The sequence below is a fragment of the Salmo trutta genome, chromosome 32 (assembly GCF_901001165.1).
Source record: "Salmo trutta chromosome 32, fSalTru1.1, whole genome shotgun sequence".
Taxonomy (NCBI): Eukaryota; Metazoa; Chordata; class Actinopteri; order Salmoniformes; family Salmonidae; genus Salmo; species Salmo trutta.
Window position 1 is genome coordinate 28,473,678 of NC_042988.1, and position 19,268 is coordinate 28,492,945.

Sequence of the window (19,268 nt, forward strand, 5' to 3'; positions counted from 1 at the left end):
GCCAGTCAACAGTCGTCGGAGCTGCCCGCCAGTCAACAGTCGTCGGAGCTGCCCGCCAGTCAACAGTTGTCGGAGCTGCCCGCCAGTCAACAGTCGTCGGAGCTGCCCGCCAGTCAACAGTCGTCGGAGCTGCTCGCCAGTCAACAGTCGTCGGAGCTGCCCGCCAGTCAACAGTCGCCGGAGTGGCCAGACTGCGCTGAACTGCCGGAGTGGCCAGACTGCGCTGAACTGCCGGAGTGGCCAGACTGCGCTGAACTGCCGGAGTGGCCAGACTGCCCAGACTGTCCCGAGCTGCCAGACGTCCCCAGTCCAGTCCGGCCCGTCCCTGCTCCCCGCACCAGGTTAGTGGTGCGTGTCCACAGTCCTGTCCGGCCCATCCCTGCTCCCCGCACCAAGCCAGTGGTGCGTGTCCCCAGTCCAGTTCGGCCCGTCCCTGCTCCCCGCACCAAGCCAGTGGTGTGTGTCCCCAGTCCAGTCCGGCCCGTCCCTGCTCCCCGCACCAAGCCAGTGGTGCGTGTCCCCAGTCCAGTCCGGCCCGTCCCTGCTCCCCGCACCAGGTTAGTGGTGCGTGTCCCCAGTCCTGTCCGGTCCATTCCTGCTCCCCGCACCAGGTTAGTGGTGCGTGTCCACAGTCCTGTCCGGCCCATTCCGGCTCCCCGCACCAAGCCGGTGGTGCGTGTCCCCAGTCCAGTCCGGCCCGTCCCTGCTCCCCGCACCAGGTTGGTGGTGCGTGTCCCCACGCCAGTCCGGCCCGTCCCTGCTTCCCGCACCAGGTTGGTGGTGCGTGTCCCCGGTCCTGTCCGGCCCATCCCTGTTCCCCGCACCAGGCCCACGGTGCGTGTCCACAGTCCGGCACGGCCTGTGTCCGGTCCACCGGTGACCAGTCCTGTTCCGGTCGGCGGCTCCGCTCCGGAGCCTGAGCATGCCGCTCCACCGTGGTCCAGTCCCGGCCAGAGGGGTAGGGCTAGGGTGGAGGCAGGGGGAGAAACACGCCCGGGGCCAGAGCCTCCACCGAGGGTGAGGCGCCCACCCGGGTTCCCCCCCTAATAGACTTTAGGTTGGTGCGCCGGGAGTACGCACCGTTGGAGGGGGGGTACTGTCACGCCCTGACCAGGTGAACTCTTCTATTTTGGTCAGGGTGTGGCATTTCTATAGTTTATTTTCTATGTTTGGGTATAGCCTTGCTTTGGGGCGTATTTCTATGTTGGGTTCTGTCGATTCCCAATCAGAGACAGCTGTCGCTAGTTGCCTCTGATTGGGGAATCATATTTAAGTTCCTTTTCCCCCCACGATGTTTGTGGGTTGTTGTCTCTTTTTTGTTGGAGCAGTAACGATACGTTTATTCTCTGTTTTGACCGTGTTATTTCAGTCTGTAATAAATAACATGTGTTCGCTCCCAGCTGCGCCTTGGTCCACTTCTTCCTTCCTGCACGACGATCGTTACACATACACTATGGCTCTTTTTTTAACGTCTCTTGCCCCATTTACATTTAAAGAAGAAATCTTAAAACTGCTCATGGTTGAAGAAAAAAATACAGAGGAAGACTCAGAAACCACATCTCTTTACAGAGTTAAAGCTGCGACTGAACTCTTTCATTTTCTTTAGAATTTACATCACTTATCACTCTCGTTACCACTTTCTTGAGTCTAGCAATTTCAGGGCTTATCAAACCTCCCCCTGTTATTTTTGACATTAGAAACTTTGCTGATTCAATAAACAATTCACTTTCAGGGAAAAAATCTGTTATATTATAATCCTGCATATATTTCTTCCCTTTTGTCAACTTCAGAAATTGACGTACCTTCCCAATCCCATACCTCCCTTCCTCCCCATTTATCTCACTATTTTGTTGTGACGCATCAGATGACTCACTCTCGCTATCCTCCCCAGAAGAAAACTCCACCATCTCTACAACCTGTTTATCTTCAAGTGAATTATCCATCTCTACCTTCCTCTTGGAATTAGACCCTTCCCCACCCCTTACATTCTTCCTCTTACTCCTCGGTACTTTGAAAACAGCTGCTTCCTTTCCCATTATTTCAATCTCCTCTTGACCTCCAATTTCATTTTCCAGCACCACCTCAGCGACGGCAGTCGCTATCTCACCGACTGTTTCCCCTCCCTCTTTGTTCTGATCTACAACAATTGCCCCCGTATCCACACTGCCTTCCTCTCCTACTTTTCCTACCACATCTGCCCACCTTCTCCCTTCCCCTGCACCCTTAGCATGTTCATCCCTTCGCGGTGGTGCGTTAGCTGCACCAGCACTAGAGCTGCTACCGGGCTCTGCGTGCTCATTCTCGGGACAATTACGCACCAAATGCCCCTCTCTTCCACAGCCAAAGCATTTCATTGATTCAGTAGAAGCGTAGAAGACATAATCAAATCCATCAATCTTAAAACTGAATGCTAAATTCAGTTCATCAGTGTCCTTTTTTAAAATCATATGCACTTGTCTCCTATGAGACACGACATGCTTCAGCAACGGAGATTTGCATCCAAAAAGAACCTTCTTTATTGTTGATACAATTTGACCATGACGAGATAACTCTCGCTCCAACACTTCATCTCTAACAAATGGTGGCACGTTAGAAAGTATAACTTTCTTTGCCGGATTCATAAGCGGAAATACCGGTGTCTGTGTGTCCAGCAACACAACACCACTCTCAACTATCGTATTCACCTTTTCATTGGAATCTAAGAATATCACTACAGCGCTATTCATCCTTGAGGCTGATTTGATACTATCATACCCAATGATAGCACCCACTGCCAAGCTACATTCTTCCACTGAACACCCGGCCGCAGCAGGAATCTTTACTCCATGTCGCCGACTAAGTTTTTCAAACTCCAAACTTCCGCGAGTGGCCATTGCAACCAGCCCCACCCGCTGGTTGTGCCCTCGCGAAAACCAACCTCAACGATCCCACCACCCCTATACGTGCTTAGTGATATTTAGACAAAATACTCTTAAAACAACTAAACTAATCAACATATATATATATACACACCAAAACCCAATAGAGTGAAGATAATTCCAGTCGCTTTCACAATCACTCCTGCTTCACGACTCACTCCCAGCATGCACTCCAACGAGAGAGAGAGAGATGGGATCGAGAGAGAGAGATGGGATCGAGAGAGAGAGAGAGAGAGAGAGATGGGATCGAGAGAGAGAGAGAGAGATGGGATCAAGAGAGAGAGAGAGAGAGAGAGATGGAGAGAGGAGAGAGAGAGAGATGGGATAGAGAGGAGAGAGAGAGAGAGGAGAGAGAGAGAGAGAGAGAGAGATGTTTAATCTTGTCGGCCCGGGTATTCAAATAACAGACATCATCTCTGAACAGGTCATAATGTAGATTCAGTACAATGTCACCGTGACCCAGAGTTTGTCTCAAATGGCACCCTATTCCCAATATAGTGCACTACTTTTATTCTAGACCCTGTGGATTCCACTGGTCTTCACTGTTCGTGTAATATAACAGGCTTTTAAAATTCAATATTGGTGCACAATTTCTACTAAAGGTATGCAAAAGGCACTCTTTTTGTGGAATGACCCAGATAATGATGTTGGTGGTGATCTGCACTATGTCTCTGTGAGAGAAAGAAGAGAAAGAGAGAGACTCTTTAACATCATCCTCAGCTCTGGCGTCTTCCCCAATATTTGGAACCAAGGTCTGATCACCTCAATCCACAAAAGTGGAGACAAATTTGACCCCAATAACTACTGTGGGATGTGCGTCAACAGCAACAGCAGAAAATCCTCTGCATTATCATTAACAGCGAACTCATACATTTCCTCAGTGAAAACAATGTACTGAACAAATGTCAAATGAGAGAGAGAGAGAGAGAGAGAGAGAGAGAGGAGAGAGGAGAGAGGAGAGAGAGAGAGAGAGAGAGAGAGAGAGAGAGAGAGAGAGAGAGAGAGAGAGAGAGAGAGAGAGAGGAGAGAGAGAGAGAGAGAGAGAGAGAGAGAGAGAGAGAGAGAGAGAGAGAGAGAGAGAGAGAGAGAGAGAGACTTTAAGGCTCACGTTCTCACCAGGTGACCAGCACTACTGTTGTGTAGAAAAATAGAAATGGCCTTACTAACCTATTAGGACTAAGCCATAGTCATTCAGGCGTGTGCCTGCGTGCGTGCAAGCATGGGTGTCCGTGCTTGTGTATGTGTTCCTTTGCTGTTTCATAACACATTCGTTCAGGGCCTACTCCAGTGCCATTCTTAACAACCCACACACACTGAGGAGTATCTGGACTCTGTATAGATGTAGTCTATTGTTATATACTGTATATTGATGGGGGAAAAAATAGATATAGTTTCATATCGGGATATTATCGTATTGATATATCGATATATTGTTTTGGCTGTACCTGCACCAAAACTCCAATATTTTTTCTTCATAGCTTGTTCTCCATCTTCTTTTTAAATAGAGAGCCAATATGTTTTCAGCACTTTTTATTTCCATGACTAATCAAAGAAAGCTCATTTTCTCATGTCTCTGTGTATGTGGGTTACTGTATATGTGGGTTAGCAGTGTTAGACAACGGCTACAGTTTATAAAACTGTAACACTGACGATACACTTTACTGGATTTTTCCATTGCTGAGAATAAATGTAGCCTGTGGATTTAGCAGCCTATGACCCTGTTTTCTTAGTACTGTATGTATTTAGGGGAATGTTTCTTAGTACTGTATGTATTTAGGGGAATGTTTCTTAGTACAGTATGTATTTAGGGGAATGTTTCTTAGTACTGTATGTATTTAGGGGAATGTTTCTTAGTACAGTATGTATTTAGGGGAATGTTTTTTAGTACTGCATGTATTTAGGGTAATGTTTCTGATTACTGTATGTATTTAGGGTAATGTTTCCTAGTACTTTATGCATTTAGGGGAATGTTTCTGAGTACTGTATGTATTTAGGGTAATGTTTCCTAGTACTGTATGTATTTAGGGTAATGTTTCTGAGTACTGTATGTATTTAGGGGAATGTTTCTTAGTAATGTATGTATTTAGGGTAATGTTTCTGATTACTGTATGTATTTAGGGGAATGTTTCTGAGTACTGTATGTATTTAGGGTAATGTTTCTGATTACTGTATGTATTTAGAGGAATGTTTCTGAGTATTGTATGTATTCAGGGGAATGTAGTACTGTATGTATTTAGGGGAATGTTTCTGAGTACTGTATGTATTTAGGGGAACGTTTCTGAGTACTGTATGTATTTAGGGTAATGTTTCTTAGTACTCTATGTATTTCGGGGAATGTTCCTTAGTACTGTATGTATTTAGGGGAATGTTTCTAAGTACTGTATGTATTCAGGTGAATGTTTCTGAGTACTGTATGTATTTAGGTGAATGTTTCTGAGTGCTGTATGCATTTAGGGGAATGTTTCTTAGTACTGTATGTATTCAGATGAATGTTTCTGAGTACTGTATGTATTTAGGTGAATGTTTCTGAGAGCTGTATGCATTTAGGGGAATGTTTCTTAGTACTGTATGTATTCAGGTGAATGTTTCTGAGTACTGTATGTATTTAGGTGACTGTTTCTGAGTGCTGTATGCATTTAAGGGAATGTTTCTTAGTACTGTATGTATTCAAATGAATGTTTCTGAGTACTATATGTATTTAGGTGAATGTTTCTGAGTGCTGTATGCATTTAGGGGAATGTTTCTTAGTACTGTATGTATTCAGATGAATGTTTCTGAGTACTGTATGTATTTAGGTGAATGTTTCTGAGTGCTGTATGCATTTAGGGGAATGTTTCTTAGTACAGTATGTATTCAGGTGAATGTTTCTGAGCGCTGTATTACAGAACAACTATTTTGCTGATGAGATTGAAGATATAATTTATATAATGAAGTTTAGATAGATGACTTCTTCATTGTCATAATGTAATAACAGTCAGCCAGCTCCCTAAACGGTTATCTAATTTAGCTATTGAACATTTAATACAGACATGTATCAAATCTATCACAGACATAATCATGTAACCAGTTCATATAAACCGTTTTGGTCTCACTATTTAAATGTGTAATGTTGTAACGCTACTTCTGTAGTAGATGTTACTAGGTGTAGATGTTGCTGGGTGAAGGTGTTACTAGGTGTAGATGTTACTAGGTGTAGATGTTGCTGGGTGTAGATGTCACTAGGTGTAGGTGTTACTAGGTGTAGATGTTACTAGGTGTAGGTGTTACTAGGTGTAGATGTCACTAGGTGTTGATGTCACTAGGTGTAGATGTTACTAGGTGTAGATGTTACTAGGTGTAGATGTCACTAGGTGTAGATGTCACTAGGTGTAGATGTCGCTAGGTGTAGATGTCGCTAGGTGTAGATGTCGCTAGGTGTAGATGTCGCTAGGTGTAGATGTTGCTGGGTGTAGGTGTTACTCGGTGTAGGTGTCTCTAGGTGTAGATGTTACTAGGTGTAGATGTCACTAGGTGTAGATGTCACTAGGTGTAGATGTTGCTAGGTGTAGATGTCACAAGGTGTAGATGTCACTAGGTGTAGGTGTTACTAGGTGTAGGTGTCACTAGGTGTAGATGTTGCTAGGTGTAGATGTCACTAGGTGTAGATGTCACTAGGTGTAGATGCCACTAGGTGTAGGTGTTACTAGGTGTAGATGTCACTAGGAGTAGATGTCACTAGGAGTAGATGTCACTAGGTGTAGATGTTACTAGGTGTAGATGTCACTAGGTGTAGGTGTTACTAGGTGTAGATGTTACCAGGTGTAGATGTCACTAGGTGTAGGTGTTACTAGGTGTAGGTGTCACTAGGAGTAGATGTCACTAGGTGTAGATGTCAATAGGTGTAGGTGTTACTAGGTGTAGGTGTCACTAGGTGTAGATGTCACTAGGTGTAGATGTCACTAGGTGTACAGCCCTATGCTGTGATTCCTCTATGGATTGACCCATTGTAGCTGTAAGTTAACCCTATAATGTATCTATAATGATGTTACCATGTAATAACTGTGTTCTTTTTTCTTTTCTTTTTTTTAACCTTTATTTAACTAGGCAAGTCAGTTAAGAACAAATTATTATTTTCAATGACGGCCTAGGAACAGTGGGTTAACTGCCTTGTTCAGGGGCAGAACGACAGATTTGTACCTTGTCAGCTTGGGGATTCGAACTAGCAACCTTTCGGTTACTAGTCCTAGGATAGTTCTAGGATATGATATAATGAACAATGTAATAACTTTGTGTTCTAGGATATGATATAATGAACAATGTAATAACTTTGTGTTCTTGGATATGATATAATGAACAATGTAATAACTGTGTGTTCCAGGATATGATATAATGAACAATGTAATAACTGTGTGTTCTGGGATATGATATAATGAACAATGTAATAACTGTGTGTTCTGGGATATGATATAATGAACAATGTAATAACTGTGTGTTCCGGGATATGATATAATGAACAATGTAATAACTGTGTGTTCCAGGATATGATATAATGAACAATGTAATAACTGTGTGTTCTGGGATATGATATAATGAACAATGTAATAACTGTGTGTTCTGGGATATGATATAATGAACAATGTAATAACTGTGTGTTCTGGGACATGATATAATGAACAATGTAATAACTGTGTGTTCCAGGATATGATATAATGAACAATGTAATAACTGTGTGTTCTGGGATATGGTATAATGAACAATGTAATAACTGTGTGTTCTGGGATATGATATAATGAATCATGTAATAACTGTGTGTTCCGGGATATGATATAATGAACAATGTAATAACTGTGTGTTCTAGGATATGATATAATGAACAATGTAATAACTGTGTGTTCTGGGATATGATATAATGAATCATGTAATAACTGTGTGTTCCAGGATATGATATAATGAACAATGTAATAACTGTGTTCCAGGATATGATATAATGAACAATGTAATAACTGTGTGTTCCAGGATATGATATAATGAACAATGTAATAACTGTGTGTTCTGGGATATGATATAATGAACAATGTAATAACTGTGTGTTCTGGGATATGATATAATGAATCATGTAATAACTGTGTGTTCCGGGATATGATATAATGAACAATGTAATAACTGTGTGTTCTGGGATATGATATAATGAACAATGTAATAACTGTGTGTTCCAGGATATGATATAATGAACAATGTAATAACTTTGTGTTCTAGGATATGATATAATGAATCATGTAATAACTGTGTGTTCCGGGATATGATATAATGAATCATGTAATAACTGTGTGTTCCAGGATATCTATATATTTTATTTCTTTTTTGTTTCACCTTTATTTAACCAGGTAGGCCAGTTGAGAACAAGTTCTCATTTACAACTGCGACCTGGCCAAGATAAAGCAAAGTAGTACGACAAAAACAACAACACAGAGTTACACATGGGATAAATATAATGAACCATGTAATAACTGTATTCCAGGATATGATATAATGAACAATGTAATAACTGTGTGTTCTGGGATATGATATAATGAACAATGTAATAACTGTGTGTTCCAGGATATGATATAATGAACAATGTAATAACTGTGTGTTCCAGGATATGATAGCATTAACCATGTAATAACTGTGTGTTCCAGGATTTGATATAATGAACAGTGTAATAACTGTGTGTTGCAGGATATGATATAATGAACAATGTAATAACTGTGTGTTCCAGGATATGATAGCATTAACCATGTAATAACTGTGTGTTCCAGGATTTGATATAATGAACAGTGTAATAACTGTGTGTTCCAGGATATGATATCATTAACCATGTAATAACTGTGTGTTCCACGATATGATATCATTAACCAAGTAATAACTGTGTGTTCCAGGATATGATATCATTAACAATGTAATAACTGTGTGTTCCAGGATATGATATCATGAATCATGTAATAACTGTGTGTTCCGGGATATGATATCATTAACAATGTAATAACTGTGTGTTCCAGAATATGATATCATTAACCATGTAATAACTGTGTGTTCCAGGATATGATATCATTAACCAAGTAATAACTGTGTGTTCCAGGAGAGTCAGTGGCTGGACAGTGTGTCTCTGCTGATAAAGGACTCATTTGAAGGAGAGATGCTGATGATTGACAACCTCTCTGGATCTGTCTTCCATCACTACTCCTCTACCTCTCCTCCTGTCTGGAAGGACTGTAAGAGCCACCCACAATTAGAGGTAAACACATGAACCATGCATATGTAGACACGCACACAGTAATACACACACACACACACACTATCCCTGTTGCTAGTTGTGTTTATCACAATGATAAAGTGGAACAGGCCACTCTGGAAAGTAATAACTGGGATTTGAACCTCTTCACCTGTCACTCTTCCTTTCTGCCTGTCTGCAGATGCTGTCAAGCTATCAATCTGTCCTCTCCTCTCTTACATGCTCCTCCCATCTCTGATTTATCATGTCATGAAACTACCTCTCTCTCTCTATCCTGACGTCTGTGTCTGTCCTTCAGCTATCTCCTGGGTTCTGGTGTGTGTGTGTGTAGTGTGTGTGTGTGTGTGTGTGTGTGTGTGTGTGTGTGTGTGTGTGTGTGTGTGTGTGTGTGTGTGTGTGTGTGTGTGTGTGTGTGTGTGTGTGTGTGTGTTGAATGTGTGCGTGTGTTGAATGTGTGTGTGTGTTGAATGTGTGATTGTTGTGCCCCAGGGCATGGAGAGACAACAGCAACACTGATTCTTATTTAAACCTATTTTAAGGGGACAGTGGGCATGACTTGGTGCATCAAGACATACACCATATATACAAAAGAATATGGACACCCCTTAAATTTGGGGATTCGGCTATTTCAGCCACACCTGTTGCTGACAGGTGTATAAAATTGAGCACACAGCCATGAAATCTCCATAGACAAACATTGGCAGTAGAATTGCCTCACTGAAGAGCTCAGTGACTTTCAACGAGGAACCGTCATAGGATGCCACCTTTCCAACAAGTCAATTTGTCAAATTTCTGCCCTGCTAGAGCTGCCCCAGTAAACTGTAAGTGCTGTTATTGTGATGTGGAAACGTTTTGGAGCAACAACGGCTCAGCCGCGAAGTGGTAGGCTATGCAAGCTCACAGAACGGGACCACCGAGTGCTGAAGCGCGTAGCACGTAAAAATTGTCTGTCCTCGGTTGCAACACTCACTACTGAGTTCCATACTGCCTCTGGAAGCAACGTCAGAACAAGAACTGTTCGTCGGGAACTTCATGAAATGGGTTTCCATGGCCAAGCAACGGCACACAAGCCTAAGATTACCATGCGCAATGTCAAGCGTTGGCTGGAGTGGTGTAAAGCTTGCCGACATTGGACACTGGAGCAGTGGAAACGCGTTCTTTGGAGTGATGAATCACGCTTCACCATCTGGCAGTCCGACGGACGAATCTGGGTTTGGCGGATGCCAGGAGAACACTACCTGCCCCAATGCATAGGGCCAACTGTAAAGTTTGGTGGAGGAGGAACAATGGTCTGGGGCTGTTTTTCATGGTTCATGCTAGGCCCCTTAGTTCCAATGAATGGAAATCTTAATGCTACAGCATACAATGACATTCTAGACAATTCTGTGAAGGCCCTTTCCTGTTTCAGCATGACAATGCCGCCGTACACAAAGCAAAGTCCATACAGAAATAGTTTGCAGAGGTTGGTGTGGAAGAACGTGAGTGGCCTGCACAGAGCCCTGACCTCAACCCCATCGAACACCTTTGGGATGAATAGGAACATCGACTGCAAGTCAGGCCTATTCGCCCAGCATCATTGTCCGACCTCACTAATGTTTTTGTGGCTGAATGGAAACAAATCCCTGCAGCAATGTTCCGACACCTAGTGGAAAGCCTTCACAGAAGAGTGGAGGCTGTTATAGCAGGAAAGGGGGGGACTCCATATTAATGCCCATGATTTTGGAATGAGATGTTCAACGAGCAGGTGTCCACATTCTTTTGGTCATGTAGTGTTTATAGGGTCTGTCTGGAAACAACCTAACATGGGACTTGTGATAGTTAGGGCCCTAAGTTTCTCCTGACCACATCAGGGGCCTTTATCTCTGTTTCTCTGAACACATTCCATCCTCCCAGTCTATTTTCCCCACCTTCTATCTCTTTCTGTCTTGCGCCCTTTTTCTAATTATCCCCCCCTTCCCTACCTCTCTCTCCCCTCCTCCCTCCTTCTCCCCTCCTCCCTCCCGCTCTCCTCCTGCCTCCGGCATACTGCAGTGGTAATTTACTGCTGTATATGAGCCGTGAATCTCTCTTTATGAACCTCTTTGTCTCACTCACCCACAGGCACATGTTCATATAACGGCCGCCTCCCTCACCCCATTGGATTTCAATTGTCTCTGGTTTGTTTGTCCATTCTCTCTCTCAGTTTTAGATAACTTTCTCTCTCTCCTTCACTTTCCCTTTCCCCCTTTTTTACTCCATCACTCCTTCCACCTCTGTCTCTCTTCCCCTCTCTCCCCCTCTCAATCTCTCTCTCTCCCTCTCACTCTCTCTCCCATCCTTCACTCTCTCTCGCTCTCCCTCTCTCTCCCTCCCCCTCTACAGCAGATCAAGCTGGCAGAGATAGAGCAGGCATCTCTGAGGTCAGACCAAATGTCAGACAAGTCGTCGTCTCCGGCCCTACCTGATGACCTCAGCCTGGACGACCAGAGTGTCCACCAGCTGCTGGTGCGGGAGGGCAAGGTAGAGATGGAGAGATGGAGGGATTAAAAATGGGAAGGGGGAGGACAACGGAGGGGGTTGAAACATGGGACTGGGTAGCAGACCTGGGTTCAAATAGTTTGAGCTTGCTTTAGCCATCCTGCAGTACCAATAGGGCAAGGTCTGCACTTTAGAGGCTAAGATGTTGAATACTACTTGAACCCAGGTCTGCTCCGGTCTGAGGATGGGGTGATAGAGGGGGTGGACAGTGGGTTCCCTTGGTCTCCAGTATAGAAAGAATACTTGCATTCCAATAAAGGAAGCATGGCACAAAGTTCCAGGGGCATAAGAATAAATCCTGAATCCTACTGAAGCTCTAATCTCCTGTACAGAGACCTTCAGGAATAGAAATCCATTCAGTCTACTGCCTCCCCTCTGGCCTGTGAGGGCTATCTTCCTCTTTTTCCTCTACTACATCATTCCTCCCTTTCCTTTACCCCCCTCCGGCAATTACACCTCTGTCTGCCCGTCCCTCCCTATCTTCCTATCATCCCTCCCTGTGCGATATCCTTCCCTCTAGTTGTTTAATGCTAGTAGGAGTATGTGGGGGTGGGGGTGGGGGATTGTGTGTGTTTATACACATTTTACTATACTTATGTGTCATGGTTCCTCCTGGCACCAGAGGGCGGTCTAGAGACTTTTATTGGACTGTGTCTTATTATTTCATGATTGTTTCCCCTATAAGAGTTTTATGTTTTATGTTCCCTTTGATAGTTCTTGAATTCAGTTTCTTGTATGTTTCCTCTGTGTGAGTTGTGGGTGCTGGTGTTTGTTGTTTTTGGTTAAATTTTTCTGTATCGTTACATTCTCCATTATTCATGTTAAGTATTTACGTTTTTTCCCAAGAAGCTGATTCATGGTCTGGTTCATTCTCTGCTCATTGATTCAATTTACCACGTCACATTTTGAGTACCAGACATCCTCACAAGAATAGTAACACATAGCTGTTTGTGTGTGTGTGTGTGTGTGTGTGTGTGTGTGTGTGTGTGTGTGTGTGTGTGTGTGCGTGCGCGAGAGAGAGAATTAGGCAGATACAAACTAATTATCCAAATCAGAAAAGAGTTGTTAAATTCTACAACCACCTAAAAGGAAGCAATTCCCAAACCTTCCATAACAAAGCCATCACCTACAGAGAGATGAACCTGGAGAATAGTCCCCTTAGCAAACTGGTCCTGGGGCTCTGTTCACAAACACAAACAGACCCCACAGAGCCATAGGACAGCAACACAATTAGACCCAACCAAATCATGAGAAAACAAAAAGATAATTACTTGACACATTGGAAAGAATTAACAAAAAAACAGAGCAAGCTAGAATGATATTTGGCCCTAAACAGAGAATACACAGTGCCAGAATACCTGACCGCTGTGACTGACCCAAACTTAAGGAAAGCTTTGACTATGTACAGACTCAGTGAGCATAACCTTGCTATTGAGAAAGGCTGCGAAAGGCAGACCTGGCTCTCAAGAGAAGACAGGCTATTTGCACACTTCCCACAAAAATGAGGTGGAAACTGAGCTGCACTTCCTAACCTCACGCCAAATGTATAACCATATTAGAGACACATATTTCCCTCAGATTACACAGATCCACAAAGAATTAAAAAACAAACCCAATTTTCATAAACTCCTATGTCTATTGGGTGAAATACCACAGTGTGCCATCACAGCAGCAATATTTGTGACCTGTTGCTACAAGAAAAGAGCAACCAGTGATGAACAAACACCATTGTAAATACAACCCATATTTATGTTTATTTATTTTCCCTTTTGTACTTTAACTATTTGCACATAATGTGACATTTGTAATGTCTTTATTCTTTTGGAACTTTTGTGAGTGTAATGTTTACTGTTAATTTTTATTATTTATTTCACTTTTGTTTATAATCTAGTTAACTTGCTTTGGCAATGTTAACATATGTTTCTCATGCCAATAAAGCCCTTAAATTGAATATAATTGAATTGAGAGACCGAGACCTTCCGGCTGTGACCAGATAGCACACATGGCTACCAGGGTTGCTATGGGCCATAATCAGTCATCTAGAGGTGATTTGAATCAGAAGTGCTCATAGCTGATAGTAATATCCAGATGAAGGTCCTAGGGAATCGCTTTTAGCGTTTATTTTATTCAACTTTTATCTGAACCAGAAAGTTCATTATAGGTAAAGAATCTCTTTAGATAAAAGTGATTCCTTCTTTTCCCAGGGAGACTGGAGTCTCCCTGGGAAAAGAATGCTAACCATAGCCTCAGAGCCTAAGTGTGTATGCTAGCAGGCTAGGAGCTTGGACGCTAGCCGGTGCTCCCTTCAGTAATAATGAAGTGCAGTACTGCACCCTATCATGCCCCACTCCACATTTAATTATAATAACAGACAACATAAACAGGTACAGTGTGTGTCAACATGTATGTTTTCTCCCCCCAGGAGGAGAGGGGCAGTGACTCCCAGGGCTCAGAGGAGGCTGGCGGAGGAGGGGACTCCTTGACCCAGGCCCAGACAGGGGGGTCGAGGCGCTGCAGGGCCCACAGTTCAGTAGCCGAGGAGGGGGCTCCACTCCTGGTGGAGGTGGGGGTACATCAGAGACACAAGACCCCATCCCACCACAGCCCTGGTGAGTCCAGTCATACTCTCTGCTCCAGCCTTTCCAGCCTAATGTGTATTGCTGTATATGTGTGTGTATATCGGAGGGGTTGGGAAACAAAGCAACATTTCTATATATATTCTATATATATATGGACTAATTCAATGGCTTGAAAAAGAATTCACCCCCCTTGGAATTATTCCTATATTGTTGCCTTACAGCCTGGAATTAAAATAGATTTTTGGTGGGTTTGTATGATTTGATTTACACAACATGCCTACCACTTTGAAGATGCAAAATATGTTTTATTGTGAAACAAATAAGAAATAAGACAAAAAAAACTGAAAACTTGAGCATGCATAACTATTCACCCCCCAAAGTCAATACTCTGTAGAGTCACCTTTTGCAGCAATTACAGCTGTAAGTCTCTTGGGGTATGTCTCTATAACCTTGACACATCTAGCCACTGGGATTTTTGCCCATTCTTCAAGGCAAAACTGCTCCAGCTCCTTCAAGTTGGATCGGTTCCGCTGGTGTACAGCAATTTTTAAGTCATACCACAGATTCTCAATTGGATTGAGGTCTGGGCTTTGACTAGGCCATTCCAAGACATTTAAATGTTTCCCCTTAACCACTCGAGTGTTGCTTTAGCAGCATGCTTAGGGTTATTGTCCTGCTGGAAGGTGAACCTCCGTCCCAGTCTGAAATCTCTGGATGACTGAAACAGGTTTCCCTCAAGAATATCCCTGTATTTAGCGCCATCCATCATTCCCTCAATTCTGACCAGTTTCCCAGTCCCTGCCGATGAAAAACATCCCACAGCATGATACTGCCACCACCATGCTTCACTGTGGGGATGGTATTCTCAGGGTGATGAGAGGTGTTGGGTTTGCGCCAGACATAGCGTTTTTCTTGATGGCCAAAAAGCTCAATTTTGGTCTCATCTGACCAGAGTACCTTCTTCCATATGTTTGGGAAGCCTCCCACATGCCTTTTGGTGAACACCAAACGTGTTTGCTTATTTCTTCTTTAAGCAATGGCTTTTTTCTGGACACTCTTCCATAAAGCCCAGCTCTGTGGAGTGTACAACTTAATGTGGTCCTATGGACAGGTACTCCAATCTCCACTGTGGAGCTTTGCAGCTCATTCAGAGTCATCTTTGGTCTCTTTGTTGCCTCTCTGATTAATGCGCTCTTTGCCTGGTCTGTGAGTTTTGGTGGTCGACCCTCTCTTGGCAGGTTTGTTGTGGTGCCATATTCTTTTCCATTTTTTAATATTGGGTTTAATGGTGCTCCGTGGAATGTTCAAAGTTTCTGATATTTTGTTATAACCCAACCCTGATCTGTACTTCTACAACTTTGTCCCTGATCTGTTTGGAAAGCTCCTTGGTCTTCATGGTGCCGCTTTCTTGGTGGTGCCCCTTGCTTAGTGGTGTTGCAGACTCTAGGGCCTTTCAGAGCAGGTGTATATATACTGAGATCATGTGACAGATCATGTGACACTTAGATTGCACACAGGTGGACTTTATTTAACTAATTATATGACTTCTGAAGGTAATTGGTTGCACCATATCTTATTTAGGGGCTTCATAGCGAAGGGGGTGAAGACATATGCACGCACCACTTTTCCGTTGAAAATGTTTTTAATTTCACCAATTTTGACTATTTTGTGTATGTCCATTACATGAAATCCAAATAAAATGTATTTAAATTACAGGTTGTAATGCAACAAAATAGGAAAAATGCCAAGGGGGATGAATACTTTTGCAATTCACTGTAAAGTATATCTTATGTTTTCACATTATTGAGCCAAACCTGCAATAAAATCTCTAAATCAGTGTACGCAACCAATAAACATGTATTTGATTTGAACTGAGCTGAGATAAGCTGAGCTGTACTTCACAGTCCATCACAGTCCAGGTTGCTCCTACACTCTTAGAAAAAAGGGTTCCAAAATGGGTCTTCGGCTGTCCCAATAGGATAACCCTCTTTGGTTCCAGGTAGAACCCTTTTTGGTTCCAGGTAGAACTCATATGGGTTCCATGTAGAACCCTGTGGGGAAAGTGTTCTACATTGAATCCAATAGGGTTCTACCTGGAACCAAATATCTACTACCTGGAAACAAAAAGGGTTCTTCAAACGGTTCTCCTTTGGGCACAGCCGAAAGAACCCTTTTGGTTCTAGATAGCAGTTAATTTTTTTCGAAGAGTGTATTCATGGGTTGCACCTCCATCGCTCAGTTGCATCATGACATTGTTATGAACGTTCTCAAGCCGCTCTCCGCCATAGTGGTGCCCGAAAGTCGAGTGATGCCCAGTCATTCTGAAAGGGGCCTAATGACTGTTTAATCTAAATTACACTATAGTGGCCTGGAAATACTATGACGTTGCTACAGAAGGCAAATGATTAGTAGGAAACATCTTTGCCATCATTATCATGTCGTAAAGTGTACTTTAGAGAGATGGCAATGTTGCCATTAGTTAGTGACGTTAGCTAGCTAAAATCCAGTCCTGTACCTGCAATTTTAGCTAATTATCTAAAGTTATACTGTATCTTAAGTCAATCTGGCAACATCACAATGATGACAATAGGTTTTCCCACTAATTAGTTGCTTCCTTTTGAAAAGCCATCTTCTTTCCAAACCACTATAATGCACTTTAGACTAAATCTTCATTCATCTTCATTAGCACCAATTTACAAAGTGTTACGTAAAACATTCAGTCGGAACCAGGGCCTAAATAGAATCTTCAGAACAGTATTGTAATGCAACGTGCAATCCATGAATAGAGTGAATCAGACATCACAGTACAGTACAGTGGCATTGTTGCTCTCCCTGGAAGGATGTGCATTATTTGGCTGGTCTTTGTTAGTCTAATCATCAATATCAGTAATGACTGTTTATCCCTACAGTCTAAATGGATTGTATTTATGTGGTGTTTCACTCGGGATCTAGATGGAATAGTATATTTGCCTTACAGCCTTTCTCTCTGTCTTCAGGTGGCACCTCCTGCAGTAGCACTAAGGCAGGAGAAGGATCAGATGAGGGAGGAAGAGGAGGAGGGGGAGGAAGAGTAGGAGCGGCCAGTGCCTCTGGTTCTCCTGCTCTTATCCATCTGCCAGCGGAGTTCTTCCACCCTGTGGCAGCAGCGGCCCTGCCGGCGCCCCCTAGGGCCAGAGTAGGGCGCACCTCGCGGGGCCTCAGACTCACCTCCCCGGCCTCCTGGTCCTCCCTGCGCTCCCCAGGAGCCCACAGCCGGGTGCTCTGCACGCAGGTAAGACCTGGCCTACTGTATGTACTGTATGTAACAGATACCAACCCACTGCATAGTGTAATTCCTGTAGGGTCTAATGTTAGATCGAGAAATGTACACAAACCTCAGGCTTCCCCCTGATTGGCAAATGTATGTGTCCACCCCCTTGTCTTCTTTAATGAGTGTCCGCCAGACGGTTTGGTGCTGTTATGACCCTTTTGTGTTGTACCCCATACACTGCCACCAGAGCAACCAACAGACTGTACAGTACACATTGCACATCCTACAGTGTAGTCAGTCAAACATTGACTCTAATGTTGTTATATATTACAATATCTCACTCCACATCTCCACCCTGCCCCTCTCTCTCTGTCCTCAGTACCCGTCCCATAGTGACTCATCTCTGGCCACGGGGAGTTCCGATGGCAGCCTCCAGACCACCCTGGAGGAAGGACTCAGCTTCAGTGTTTCGCCCCCTCAAGACCTGGTGTCCCCCCTCCCCCCTCTCCCCCTGCTCTGCCCCCCGCTCCCTGAGGATCCCACCAGCTGCCCAGCAGGCCAGACTCTGAGACCGCGGCCCAGCCCCTCGTCAGGCCCTGCCCTCACCCTCCAGGCCACTCGGGGCCACCAGCGGAGCCAGAGCAGCGGCAGGGGTAGCATCAGCCCCGGCTACAACCGGGAGGACTCCATGGACCCCGTTCCATGTGACCTGGAGGACCTGGGCATCGGGATCAGTTCGTCCATCGGGGGGTGTGGCTCCAGCCAGGCGGGCAACAGCGAACACATGTCGGAGACGCTAAGCAGCCTGTCGCTCACATCGTTGCTCTCGCCCGCCTCCCTGGCACCCCCGGGGGTGAAGAAATGCAACAGCACGGGGAGCTTGAACCAGGGGGCGAGGAGGGGGGAGGGGAGACAGATCCTAGGGTTGGAGTTGGACCACCAAGGCTTCCTGGCCAACCCTTGGGGAGAGAGTGGGGGAGGCAGAGGAGAAGAGGGACAGTTGGGAGGCAGAGGAGAGGAGGGACAGTTGGGAGAGGCGCCGGGCCTCAAGGGGAAAAGCTCAAGCCAAACAACAGTAGGGTCCTGTAGTAAAAACAGATGAAGCCAGAATCCCTTGTTGTCTACTACCGCTCCTATTAGGATTCATCAACCCATTACTGTTCCTCTCCGTCCCCCTCAGGCAGAGAGAAGTTTGACGTTTTTGACAACGTGTGATGTAATCCCGTGAATTCCTATAACCAATCCCCTCCCTCTCACTATATATTTATGTTTATGACCCCCCCTGTCCCATTTTGTGCTACCCTGTGGCAGTGGTTCAGGTGTGGAGGGTTAGAGGTCAAACGGTGGAAGGTTAAAGGGGATTACAGGTGTGACCCCTGTGGTGGCGGGGGGGGGCTGGGATGGACCCCCCATCGTACCCCTCTGGAGGAGAAGGACCCCCAGAGTAGGAGACAGACCAGGAGGGCTGCATCATCATATCAGGGAGATATACATAGAAGACATAGACAGAGACAAGCTGAGACAGAGATCTAACGAGAACATTTTGTCTTATCGTCATTCCTGTTTGTTTTAATTTTTTCTTCGGCTTCACAGAAGTTTAAAATGCAAAAATAGAATATCTAACAAAACTGAGCTGATCAAGCCAACAGATTTATTTATTTTTCAGTGTGGCTGTACATCACGGTGTAGGAGGAGGCTGTACGTATGTTGCGGTGTAGGATGAACCTGAATGTACGTCACAGTGTAGGAGGAGG

General features: G+C 44.3%; 1 protein-coding gene across 1 annotated transcript in view; it reads left to right on the forward strand.

Annotated features, from left to right (window-relative positions):
- The window catches only part of LOC115170710 (voltage-dependent T-type calcium channel subunit alpha-1I-like), a 207,080-nt gene extending 188,351 nt beyond the window's left edge, over window positions 1-18,729 (forward strand). The window contains 6 exon segments of the mRNA XM_029726944.1: window positions 9,016-9,171; window positions 11,530-11,667; window positions 14,108-14,294; window positions 17,261-17,535; window positions 17,894-18,512; window positions 18,695-18,729. Of these exon segments, the coding sequence (XP_029582804.1) occupies window positions 9,016-9,171; window positions 11,530-11,667; window positions 14,108-14,294; window positions 17,261-17,535; window positions 17,894-18,512; window positions 18,695-18,729 (1,410 nt within the window).
- Window positions 18,730-19,268: the final 539 nt, after the last annotated feature.